Source organism: Cicer arietinum, chromosome 5 (genome assembly GCF_000331145.2).
Source record: "Cicer arietinum cultivar CDC Frontier isolate Library 1 chromosome 5, Cicar.CDCFrontier_v2.0, whole genome shotgun sequence".
NCBI lineage: Eukaryota > Viridiplantae > Streptophyta > Magnoliopsida > Fabales > Fabaceae > Cicer > Cicer arietinum.
In genome coordinates this window covers 16079903-16093263 of record NC_021164.2, presented here as the reverse complement: position 1 = coordinate 16093263, position 13361 = coordinate 16079903, and the positions used below count along the sequence as shown (strand labels likewise).

General features: G+C 34.1%; 1 protein-coding gene across 1 annotated transcript in view; it reads right to left on the bottom strand.

The window, feature by feature from the left end:
* Positions 1-1254, bottom strand: part of LOC101492199 (F-box protein SKIP5) — a 5683-nt gene extending 4429 nt beyond the window's left edge. Inside the window, exon 1 of the mRNA XM_004516448.4 lies at positions 994-1254. Within this exon, the coding sequence (XP_004516505.1) occupies positions 994-1153 (160 nt within the window). The 5' untranslated portion in view covers positions 1154-1254. The remainder of the gene's footprint in view (positions 1-993) is intronic.
* Positions 1255-13361: the final 12107 nt, after the last annotated feature.

The following is a 13361-nucleotide window of genomic DNA, read 5'->3' as shown; positions in this document are numbered from 1 at the left end:
AGGAATGCAACCACCTAAGGAACAGACTCCTTTCAAAATATCAAGTACATTGAAATCATGTGAATGACATGAATTCCAAAAGGAAGTAGGCTAAGAGTTTTCAAACAAAGGAATACCCTGGTAAATGAGGAGGTCACTGCAAAATGTAGCTACCAACCATAGAAGCATAGGAGGCAAAAAAATCAGTCCAAATGTTCGTCTCATAATTACGCATTAAAAATCTTGCAATATAGACAGAACATTCATTAAAGAGCCATTATCCTCTTCCAAAAAGAGAATGGTGCACCAGCAGCAAACTGGAGGTTGGTGAAATAGTCCACTAAAATCAACATGTCCAACAGATGCATGCAGTGTTATTAAACTCAGCTCGGACCGGAACCTGACCGGTCTGAGTGTCTCATCGAATCGGACATGCATTCAAGTTCAACTTGGAACAGACTTGTAAAACACGGCCGGTTTTTGAATTTTATATAGATAGGTTCATGTGTTGCAACTAGCAGCCCACTGGTTCGACCACTTACCCATTGACCGAGTTGATGACTGGTCAGAGTTAAATAAAACTGGATGCATGGCCAAACCAAGTAACTAATTAAAAAAATTAAAAAAATTAAAAAATTAAAAAATAAAAACCAACGCAGGTCAATGTTAGAAAATGATGGATGGGTAGTGAAATTTAAGCTACAAATTTTGACACTCCACCAAACAAAACACCAAAAATTGTCTCAAGACTAAATCTAAGGTTTTCATTTCTCAAATCACAAGAAAACTTAAATCAATGCTAAACACCAATTACTCACACCCTTTGAAAACAGGAAGAAAAAAAAAATTCAAAATCTAGTTCATGTTGCAAATTACCACCCTAAAGGAATGTCAACAACCACAAATCCCAAAAAAATCAAACAAATTAACAAAATTAAAGAAAACAAAAATCTGGGTATTGTTGAATTGAACAAAAACATTGAAATTTTAAGTAAAAAATAAAAAGGGTTATACCTGGAATAGGGGGAAGGAAACTAAAGATATGCATAAGACAACCATCATCGAGATTATTGATAGGAGAATAACAGAAAGAAGAAGAGGTTTTTTTCCTTTGACACCTTTTCCACTGTTCCTTGTTATGTTCTTGTTTTTGCTGATTTTCCATTACCGTCATGTTCCTCTGAAAGTTGAACCAAGTCTGTGCTTTTATCTCCTCCACCGCACACTCATAAGGCAGTGTTTGGTTGGGTTTTAATACGTTTGTTGTGATCCATTTTTTTTGTTGAGTTTAATAATTCTTAGACGACATATGACTTTGTTTTGTCACGTGCAGAGGTTATTGGCCCAAATATAAAAGAATAATCAAAATTAGATTTCATACCCTAATATTTTGATTCCTATCTAATAATTCTTGAAAATCTAATTTTTCTCTTTCGTTTTTTTTTTATTAAAAATATTTGGATTCATTTTTACTTCACAAAAATAAGAAATTTTCTGTATGAAATTTGGTTTTTCTAAAAATTCAATTTAAAAATTAATATATTAATATATAATAAAAATGAAAAATAAAATTACATATTAAATATTTTAAAAATAAAACTTTTGGTATAAAAAAAATTTGCAAATAAAAAATTTTAAAAGTAAAATTTTCAATATGTAAAAAAAATTAAAAAAAAAGTCATACTAAAAATAGGGTATGAATTAAAATGTGAGGTATGTTCATCTTATGTATGAAAATTTTCCTAGGTATCTCTTTCATTGCCTCCATATCCAATATTTTACACAAATTATTTATTTAATTTTTTCTTTACAAACTAAAATATAAAAAAATTGTCCTACTTCATCATCGTTAATTTGTATTTTTAAAAATTTAAGTTAAATTTTCCAATACATACTACAACAACTATGTATGTTTGTTGAAAGAAATTATATGTCCGAGAAATATTTTTAAAGTTTTTTTGTTTATATTTTTTATTTAATTTGAAAAAAAATGGCACTCTGTGTTTAACTCGTATTTAATTGTCGAGATAACTCTATGCGTCTTGGATAATATTACGAATTTTACCGTTGATATGCACCATTTCCAGACCAATGTCTGAAGTTGAACAACCAGACCTAGGTATTGAGAACAGACCTAACATCATTTTTCAATCTAAATTCAATGTCAGTAGTGTCTATGAATGGAACATAGATGATATGTCCGAATACAATATCCCAAGTCTCCTTCAACAAATGACAATGGCATCAAATGTCTACAAAACCAAAGCTAATACACCCGACAAAGCCATAGTTGAACTCCTAATAGCAAGATTCTCAGACCAGCTCAAAGGATGGTGGGATTACCATCTCACACCCCTCAACACTTAGAAATTTTGATGCAATGATTTGGACATCCTTTTCAAAGTGATTTACTCAATCTTTTTACTTCAAATTAATCGTGAATCTGCAAAAGAGGTTTTACAAAAGGATGTCCAAAACATTGCATCAAAACAGATTTTCGCCAGATGGCAAGCAATCCTTAGTATTTTTTATTTTGAAATTGAATTTATAAAAGGAGACCAAAACTCAGTTATAGATTTTCTAACCACAGAATTTCTCCAAAACAGGACTTGAGAGATGCCCAGAAAATCCAAAAGAATAGATCTAGAAGGACCATCTACAAGAAAACCCAAAACCCATTTCATTTGCAAAACCCATCAGATCTTGGGCCCAAGCCATCGAAGAGGATGAAGCCCAAAACCAAATTCAAAAATGGCTTGACAGCCAACAAGTTTCTCAACCTAAAAACATTGAACCAATAAAAGCTTCAATAGCAGAAGAAAAGATTTGTTTACAGAAAATCACAAAGCTCTAAATGGTCCAAAAGGAGATTGAATGTCTCTCAAAAGGGACTGCCATTTCTTCAAACTCAAGAGAAGGGAGACTCTTCATCTTCAAAAACCCCTTCTCAAAACATTCAAAATATTATTTCCAAACTTTTACATGAGGAATCATCCTGTAAAAACATTTCAAAACTCCCACAGAAGGAAGTTTCAAAAATGATTTTAAAACAAAATGAATCTCAAGTTTCCTTGACAAACTTTAAACCAAAATCTGAGCATTTTGTTAAAACAGAATTTCAAACAATTTAGACAATAGAGGACTACTTTTACAATAAAAGTCCCCAATTAGTCATTTCAAATATTTTTCCAGAAGGCTGGTTTTTCAAACCACGTGATTTAACAAAAACCCAGCCTTACTACAAATATATTCTTAAATTGACAGGATCTGTAACAATTCAAGATAACCCAAAAGAATGCTCAGTGGCCTATTGAACAACAAAAATCCACAAAATAATCTCACCTTTAGAATGGGGATCAACCCTTCATACCCCAAAACAATTCCTACTCGATTTCAAAACCACAATAAACCATTGTAGGACTTGTTAAGACAAAATCTCAATTAAATGTTTTGATGATAATAAAACAAAAGATTAATTAAAGATTACTAATTATGATTCTAAGTGTTTTGGTATTTAACATGTGCATTTGAGTGTGTTAAAACAAGATTGGTATCAAACATCACAAATCAGATCTCATTAAAATCAAAGAAAGCAGTTCTGGAAAACGAAGATTGATCTTGAAACAGTTCTGGAAAACGAAGATTGATCTTGACTTATTGCTGAGAAACGAAGAACGATCTTCATTTATGGCAGAAACAAAATAATCAATTTCCTTGTAAAAGATCAATCCTGGAAACATTATTCATCTCATATCCTCATATAGAATCAACAAAGGATCAATCTAAGTCACATTTGTTCCAGAATTTGAAGAATCAAAGACATGCTTCAATAAAAGCATAATACAAGATCATTCTTCAAAAGAGGCAAGTGCGAGTACAAGGCTACAAGCTATAAAGTACACTATTGATTGTACCTTTCTAAACCTGAACACGTGATTGAAAAGCATGTACTCAAATCAAACATCTGACACAATCACAAAGTACAAGTTAGTTCATCGCAAACAAATTCGAAGATCAATCCTGGTTCTCAAGATCGATCTTGGATATAACTGTGATTACTCTTGCTTTATGGCAGACTTTATCCAACAATTGTTTCATGACAGTTGGCTCTATTTCAACGGCCATATGAGTTGTTCCAAGCCTTCTTGAAGTCTATAAATGCAGCTTCAAGATGAAGAACTAAACACAACTCAAAGCACCAAGCAAAAGATCAATCATTTCAATCATACTCAAGTGTCTCAATATCTTTCTTATAGCTTGTTGTCTTTTAATCTTTGTGTTGTGTAAGAATCATTCACAACTGAGTTCTATTTATAGAATATATTTCTCAAACAAGAGTTGAGTAAATATCCAGATTCTAAATAGTCTCAAATCCACCACTTTGTAACTCAAGGTTATTTTGTCAAATCTTTAGTAAATTGCAAAAATCCTTTCACGTTTTGAAAGGTAACTTGTTAAAGCCTTTCCAAAACAGTAAGGAGAACTGAAGAAATCCTTTCTAGGTAGAAGGGTAGGAATTGTGTAAAGATCAAGATTGATCTGTGAAAAAAGTGTGATCACCAAGAACAATCTTGCCTTTGAGCACATAGTGGAAAATCTCACTCTTGGGAGGACTGGACGTAACCTGTGTTTGGGTGAAATAGGATAAAATACCTGTGTAATCTTTTTCTCTCTATCCTTGTTTATTTTGTGCTTAAACAATCATATTTGGATAAAATTGATTTTATTGTTTTAAAGCAAACCAAGATTAATCTTCCACAAAACCAAGATCGATCTTCATCACTGCCAAGATCAATCTTGGATTGAGATCTTATTTTAAAAGCAAAATTTTTAAAAAGGGACAATTATAATTCAAACCCCCTTCCTTATAATTGATATTTCTACTTCAATTGGCATCAGAGTCAGTCTCTAAGATTTAAACACCCAAAAAGTGTTAGAGCAAAAGATTAAAAAAAAAATGTCAAAAGCTAAATACATAGCTGAAGGAGGGTCTTCAAACAAACCACCATACTTTGATGGCCCAGATTATTACTTCTGGAAAGGCAAAATGCAGCTGTTTCTAGAATCACAAGATACAGGTATGTGGAGAATCATCACAGATGGAGACTTTATACCAAGAATAGATCAAAACGATCCAACATCAGCTGAAAAGAAAGAAACATATTGGACAGCAGATGAAAAATCCAAGGTACTCTTAAACTCAAAAGCTCAACTGTTTTTATCATGTGCTTTAAGTAGGGAAGAAAGTGAAAGAGTAGATGAATGTGATACGACCAAGAAGGTATGGGACACATTGCGAACTCACCATGAGGGAACGAGTCATGTTAAGGAAACAAGAATTGACATTAGTATCCGAAAGTTTGAATTGTTTGAAACGAATGAAGGAGAAACAATCGATGAAATGTATTCAAGGTTCACAACTATAGTGAACGAAATGCGTTCCCTTGACAAAGCTTATTCAGTACAAGACAGGGTAAGAAAAATCATGAGATGTCTTCCAATCATATGGAGACCAATGGTGACAGCTATAAGTCAAGCAAATAATCTAGAAGTACTGGGCCTAGAAGAACTTATAGGAACTCTAAGGGCACATTAAGTACTATTACTGGAAGATAAACCTGTAAAGAAAAGTAAAGTAATAGCCTTAAAAGCATCTCAAAACTCACCAAACATTCAACAAACAAATGAGAAAAGTGATTTAGAAGATAGCCAAGAAGATGCTGATGAAGAAATTGCTCTTCTCACAAGGAAAATACAAAGAATGATGAGGAGAAGAGATCAAATCAAAAAGGGTTCTCTAGACAAAAAGGACTTCAAAAATGAGATTGATAAAAGCAAAATCACTTGCTTTGGATGCAACAAACAAGGACATTATAAAACTGAATGTCCATCAAACAAACAAGGACCAAAGAAATTTCCTTTCAAAAAGAAGTCAATGATGGCAACCTAGGATGAATGCGATGAATCATAAACAAATGAACTTGAAGAAGCTAATCTGTGTTTAATGGAAAACATTGAAGAAACATAAGTAAAATCTGAACCATGTCTCAAATGGAAATCGAATTTGATAATTTGTTAAATGATTCAAACTTTCTCATTCAAAAATGTAGTTCTTTTAAAGAAAAATTTCACAAAGAAAAAGAAGAGAAAGAGAAAATTCAGGTTATGAATGATAAACTTAAAAAGATCATTCAAAATCTGAAGGATTCTCAACTTACAAATCTGGAAACTGAAAAAATAGAAAGCCAAGATCGATCTTCATCTCAAACGAAGAAAGATCTTCTCAAGGCTGAAGTTGAAACTCTTAAGAATGATTTAAAAAAATTTATTAAAGCTACTGAGACATTTCAGAAAATCATGGGATCCTAAGTAGGGATATTTGATAAAGCTGTGCTTGGTTTTGACAAAACTCAAAAAAACAAAATGTATGAAACTTCTTTTGTTCCTGAACTAAAAGAAGGAAAATGCAAAATCAAATGTTCATATTGTGACAAAATTGGACATTTAGAATTTGCATGTTACTTTAAAAAAAAGGGATATAAAAAACAAGAATAGAAGAATCCTAAAAAAAGAAGAACATTTGACAGTAAAAGCAAATTTTTCTGAAAAACTGAAAAAGCAAGATCGATCTGGAGGCTTATCAGAAACAACTAACATTCAGTTTTTTAAACCAGTTTCAAAAAACACTAAAGATTCTTCTCAGTCTAAAACTGATCATTCTAAGAAATCATTTAACAGTAAGAAACCAGATTTTAAAGCTAACTCCTCAGGACCCAAAATCAAGTGGGTATCTAAGAACGATATAACACAATATGCAGGATGGATCTCAAGATGTCAAGAAAAGGCCATGGTTTTTGGACAGTGGATGTTCAAGGCATATGACGGGTGACAAGAACTGCTTCATGTCATTTATCAAAAAAGATGGAGGGTCCGTAACATTTGGAAACAACGATCAAGCTAAGATCAAAGGAAAAGGAACCATAGGTAAAATAAATTCTGCCAAAATCAATGATGTTCAATATGTTGAAGGATTAAAACATAATCTTCTCAACATTAGTCAACTCTGTGATAATGGCTTTGAAGTTGTTTTTAAACCAAACATATGTGAAGTGAGAATGGAAAATTCTGGAGAAATCATATTTTCTGCATCCAGAAAGAAAAACCTTTATATTTTATATATTGAAGAATTACCAGTTGAATCTTGCCTCATGTCCATAAATAAAGACAAATGGATATGGCATAAGAGAACTGGTATGAAAACAATTTCAAAACTTTCAAATTTAGATTTTGTTAGAGGACTTCCTAAAATAAGTTTTGAAAAAGATAAGATTTGTGAAGCTTGTGCAAAAGGAAAACAAGTGAAAACTAGCTTTCATTCAAAAGGCTTTATATCAACCAAAAAACCTCTTGAATTACTTCACATTGATCTTTTTGGTCCCATCAAAACCACAAGTTTAGGAGGTATGAAATATGGATTTGTCATTGTTGATGATTTTTCTCGATATACATTGGTGTTGTTTTTAAAACAAAAAGATGATGCTTTTGATGCTTTAAAATTTTTTTGTAAAAAGGTCCAAAATGAAAAGGAATCCAAAATTATCAATGTAAGAAGTGATCATGGTGGTGAATTCATTAATGCATCCTTCAAAACATTTTTTGATGAACTTGGCATCTCTCATAATTTATCTTGTGCAAGAACTCCACAACAAAATGGAGCTGTTGAAGAAAAAATAGAACATTACAAGAGATGGCAAGAATGATCTTGGAAGAATCAAATGTGGAGAAGTATTTTTGGGTTGAAGCTATAAATACCTCATTCTACATTTTAAATCGTGTTTCAATCAGAAAAATGATAAATAAAACACCCTACGAAATTTGGAAAAATAGAAAACCAAATATTTCATACTTTCACATCTTTGGTTGTTATTGTTACATCTTAAACAACAAAGATAACTTGGGAAAATTTGATGTGAAATCGGACAAAGCTATATTCCTAGGATACTCAACAGAATCTAAGGGATATCGCGTGTTTTATTTAAGAACCAAAACTGTTGAAATCAGTATACACATTTTATTTGATGATCTTGATTTAAAAAAGAAAGATGAAGAGGAAGAAGATCAATCTGGGCAAACACAGCAGGTCGATCTTCAGGAAAACAAGATTGATGAACAATCTCCTTTTCCAAATCCTCCTAGAAGCTGGAAACTAATAGGTGATCATCCTCCAAATCAAATCATTGGAGATACAGCTGATGGTATTAGAACAAGAATGTCATTTAAAGAAGATGCAAACAAGAATATGGCAATGATATCTGAAGTAGAGTAATAAAGAAGCAATAATTGATCAATCTTGGATTGATGCAATGAAAGAAGAACTTCTTCAATTCGAGAAAAATAAGGTATGGACTCTTGTTTCAAACCCACAAGATCAAACAATTATTGGAACACAATGGGTCTTTAGAAATAAGCTAGACGAAGAAGGAAAAATGGTAAGAAATAAAGCAAGATTGGTTGCTCAAGGGTATAATCAACAAGAAGGAATAGACTATGATGAAACCTTTGCTCCAGTTGCAAGGTTAGAAGCTATAAGAATTCTTCTTGCATATGCATCATATAAAAATATCAAACTTTTTCAAATGGATGTTAAAAGTGCATTTTTAAATGGTTTTTTAAATGAACAAGTTTTTGTTTGTCAACCTCCAAGCTTTGAAAATCAGAAGAAACTAGATCATGTTTTTAAACTTACAAAAGCCTTATATGGATTAAAACAAGCTCCTAGAGCTTGGTATGAAAGATTGAGTTCATTTCTAATCAAAAATAATTTTTCCCGTGGAAACATTGACACAACACTTTTTAAGAAAATAAGTAAAAATGATTTACTCATTGTTCAAGTGTATGTTGATGACATTATCTTTGGTTCAACAAATGAAAAAATGTGTGAGGATTTTTCAAAACTCATGCAAAGTGAATTTGAAATGAGTATGATGGGTGAATTAAGATACTTTCTTGGGCTACAAATCAAACAACATAAAAATCATATTTTTATTTGTCAAGAAAAATATATCAAAGATCTCGTAAAGAAATACAAGATGAATGAAGCCAAGACTATGTCTACTCCCATGCATCCATCATCCTCATTAGATAAAGATGAAAATGGACAATCAATTTCTGAAAAAGAATATAGAGGTATGATAGGATCATTACTATATTTAACTACAAGTAGGCCTGACGTTGTTTTCGCAATAGGTTTATGTGCTAGATTTCAATCCTCACCAAAAGAATCTCATTTAACAGCAGTCAAAAGAATTTTGCGTTATCTAGTAGGTACTACTGAGCTTGGCCTTTGGTATAGCAAAGGTTCTCGTTTTGATTTTGTAGCTTACTGCGATGCTGACTATGCCGGTGATAAGATGGAAAGAAAGAGCACAAGTGGTGCATGTCAATTCTTAGGGGAAGCCCTAATAAGTTGGTCATGTAGGAAGCAAAATACAATCGCCCTATCAACTATTGAAGCTGAATATGTCTAAGCTGCAAACTGTTGCTCTCAAGTCTTATCGATCAAATATCAACTTGAAGATTATTCAGTTCGGTACTCTCATATTCCAATATATTGTGATAATACTAGTGCTATTAATTTATCTAAGAATCTTATACAACACTCAAGATCAAAACATATTGAGATAAAACATCACTTTATTAGGGATCATGTGAGTAAAAAGGAAATTGAATTAATCTTTGTTGATAGAAAGAATCAGTTAGCTGACATTTTCACAAAGCCCCTTGTTGAAGAAACTTTTAATTTCATCAAAGAACATTTAAAAATCATGCAAAATCCTGGTCAGGATCGATAAAAACTCAAACCAGATCATTCTAGTCAGAACGAAGAACGATCTTCGTTTTTTGCTAAACTACTCAAGATTGATCTTCGTTCCTCATCATCACTAACTATTAAAATTACTCTTTTTACTGAAATGACTGTTGCTTTTAAAAAGGGTAACGACTACTCATGATTGCTCAGCTACATGCTTTCTCTTTCCTCCTTCCCAATGCTTAACTGCCCCATCCTATCAATCCCACGCGTGGCACTTCATCCTCTTCTTATTCAACTACTCAAGATTGATCTTCGTTCCTCATCATCACTAACTATTAAAATTACTCTTTTTACTGAAATGACTGTTGCTTTTAAAAAGGGTAACGACTACTCATGATTGCTCAGCTACATGCTTTCTCTTTCCTCCTTCCCAATGCTTAACTGCCCCATCCTATCAATCCCACGCGTGGCACTTCATCCTCTTCTTATTCAACTGCACCCAAAACAAAACGGTCATCCTCTTTCTTCTTTCACTATTCAAATTCCTTCTCTCTCAGAACTCATCCTCTACCTTTCCCTTAATCAAGCCTCTATTCCTCAAAAATGGCTCGTACCAAAACCAGGGCTCACAAAAATCCAATATCACCACTACCATCATCATCCTCCTCACCTCCAGTTCGTTCACCTTCCCCAGTTCGTTCTCCATCTCCTCCACCCAAACCAACACCTCCTCATTCATCCTCTGAAAAAACATTTTCAGACTACCTATCTTCTTCCCCAGAACCCTGTCCTCAACCTCTTTCAACTCAGCTCCATCCCTTATATCAATGTCTCACCCCTTCTGTTTCTCAATGCCCACCTCATCTTTGCACTACAATGAACCCTAGCTCCAACACAAAATCTTCTCAACGAAGATCAATGCGCATCCTAGCAAGCATTGGTACTTCCAAAAACAAACAGGTGGACAACACCATTCACACGACTTCTGATGATGAACCTTCATCACCTCACCCTAATCCAGCTCCCCAAATGGCTCCTACTCCTCAACCAACTCCATCATTGTCTCCACACATTTCAAAATCTCCAGACACACAAAACCCTGTCTCATCATCTCCAAAATCCTCTTCTAAACATCCTTCACCAAGAAACACACCAAAACAATCAAAACCCAAACAAACTAAATCCAAATCTCCCTCCACACTTTCTCAGTTTTTAGCCTCCAATAAGCTTAAAATTCCCAAAAAATCTCAGAAAAAACCACCTCAGGATCGATCTTCCCCTCCTCAGGAACAGTCTTCCCCTCCCCAGGAACGATCCTCTCCTCCACCAGAACGTTCTTCTCCTCATACTTCACCCCAAGCACGTTCTTCCACCAAAAAAACGTCCTCATCCTAAAACTTCCACCCAGAAAAGCACAAAGGGTACCACCAAAACAAACCCTAACTCCTTCCCTAAACACTCCTCTTCAAAAATCCTCATTCCACCTCTGATTTCTTCCAAACTTCAACCAGTCTTTTCTGAAAAATGGGCTCAACGCACTATTGGTATTGGACGTATTTTTGATTTTGACAAACTTCCACTTGAAGAGCTCCCCATCCAGCATCATACTGATTCCCTTGGATGGATGAATTTTTTGAATATTTCTGATTGTCATTATCCACAAGTCATTAGAGCCTTTTATTGCCAAGCTGAAGCCTTTGAAGACAAGTCTCTTCTAGTGTCAAACCTAAAAGGTATTGAAATTCGACTTGATCCTATAATCCTGGCTGATATTTTGAAACTCCATTCTGAAGGTTTAACAATCTATGGCAAAGATTGGTACCAGGCCTTAAACATTTCAAAAGAATAAGTGTTTCAAGAGCTATTTGTTGATGGATCTACGAGATGTCTTTCTGTTGACTTGAAACCTTTGCCAAAATTTTTTAACAACATCAGCCAGCACAACATTTTCCCTCACTGTGGCAGTCACGAATTCGTTTCTAATAATGACGCTCTTGTCATCTATCATCTTCTTCATTGCAAGAAGTTAAATCTGCCATATATGATTATCCAGCATATGATTGCTTCAATGAGAAAGGATTATAAGCGCAATATTGTCCCTTATGGCATGGTGTTTTCCAAAAATTTCAGAAATTTTGAGCTCCCACTTTCAACTGAATCCTCAGTCATCAAAATTTCTAAATTTTCCGCCAAAAATCTCTCCCATACGAAAACAGCTTCCCACCATCCCACCCTCACCACAACCTGCCTTTACACCATCCTCCAGCAAACGCAAAAGGACTGAACAAATCTCTGTTGCACACCCCACATCTGACTCCCAAGAACGTTATCTCCCTCATCTCAATACTGAAGAACGTTCTTCCTTTCATGTTGTTTCCCCACACTTGAATCCTGCCACTAACACAATTCCATCATCCACAGTGCTCTCCTTCACCGAACATTTATGTCCCACACTTCCTGTCCAAAACACTTCCAAAATGTTTCCTGTTTTTATCTCACCTCAGAAAACTGCCTCTTCCTCCCTTTTTGGAATAAGTCAATACTTAGCTTTTCCTGATCTAGATACAATTAGTCCATCTATCCCTCACCCTCCTCATTTCGCTTCCACTTCCATTCCTCCAATCAACACCACTTTTGCTACCTTATCTACCTTCTGCACATCTACTACTCCCTCCACAAGCGCTCCCATGGATACTCATCAACGTCCCTCAAAAAGGTCGAAATTGGAAAAGGAGTCGTCACGAGCTTACAAGAATATTCCAAGGATTTTTGACGCTCTACAAACCATAATTGCACGCCAAGCTCATCAGGTAAAGGAGCAGGCAATTCTGCGTGACTGGATGGCAAATCAGCTTGCCCCTAAGCTGGGACTCGAACCACCTATGCCAAATCCTCTTCCAACATTTCCAGCCATCCCTCAGCCTTCTTTGTCTCCATCCTCTGAAGGATCTTCCCCGTCTCTGTCGTTTTAAGTTTTTTTATGTTCTCCTATTCCTTATTGCTGTGACAAAGGGGGATAAATTACCTTAGATTTTAAACACTGAATATGTAATGATTTGCCTATGTTTACTTGTATTTTTTTTTGTTTTTGAACAAACATGTAATGATCGAAAGATCTTCTTTTTTGTGACATGAATGAAAATCATTATTTGGTTCAAATACTAAGCACATATTGAGGGGGAGTTTTTTATTAAAAAAAATTTCTGAATTATTATCAGAATCAAATTAAAAATCTAAATTAACATGTTTTGTCATTGTCAAAAAGGGGGAGATTGTTAAGACAAAATCTCAATTAAATGTTTTGATGATAATAAAACAAAAGATTAATTAAAGATTATTAATTATGATTCTAAGTGTTTTGGTATTTAACATGTGCATTTGAGTGTGTTAAAACAAGATAGGTATCAAACATCACAAATCAGATCTCATTAAAATCAAAGAAAGCAGTTCTGGAAAACGAAGATTGATCTAGAAGCAGTTCTGGAAAACGAAGATCGATCTTGACTTATCACAACAAGAAAACAAGCATTTTGTGAGGGCTTTTGCCCTCACAAAGGGGTATAATCAGCCA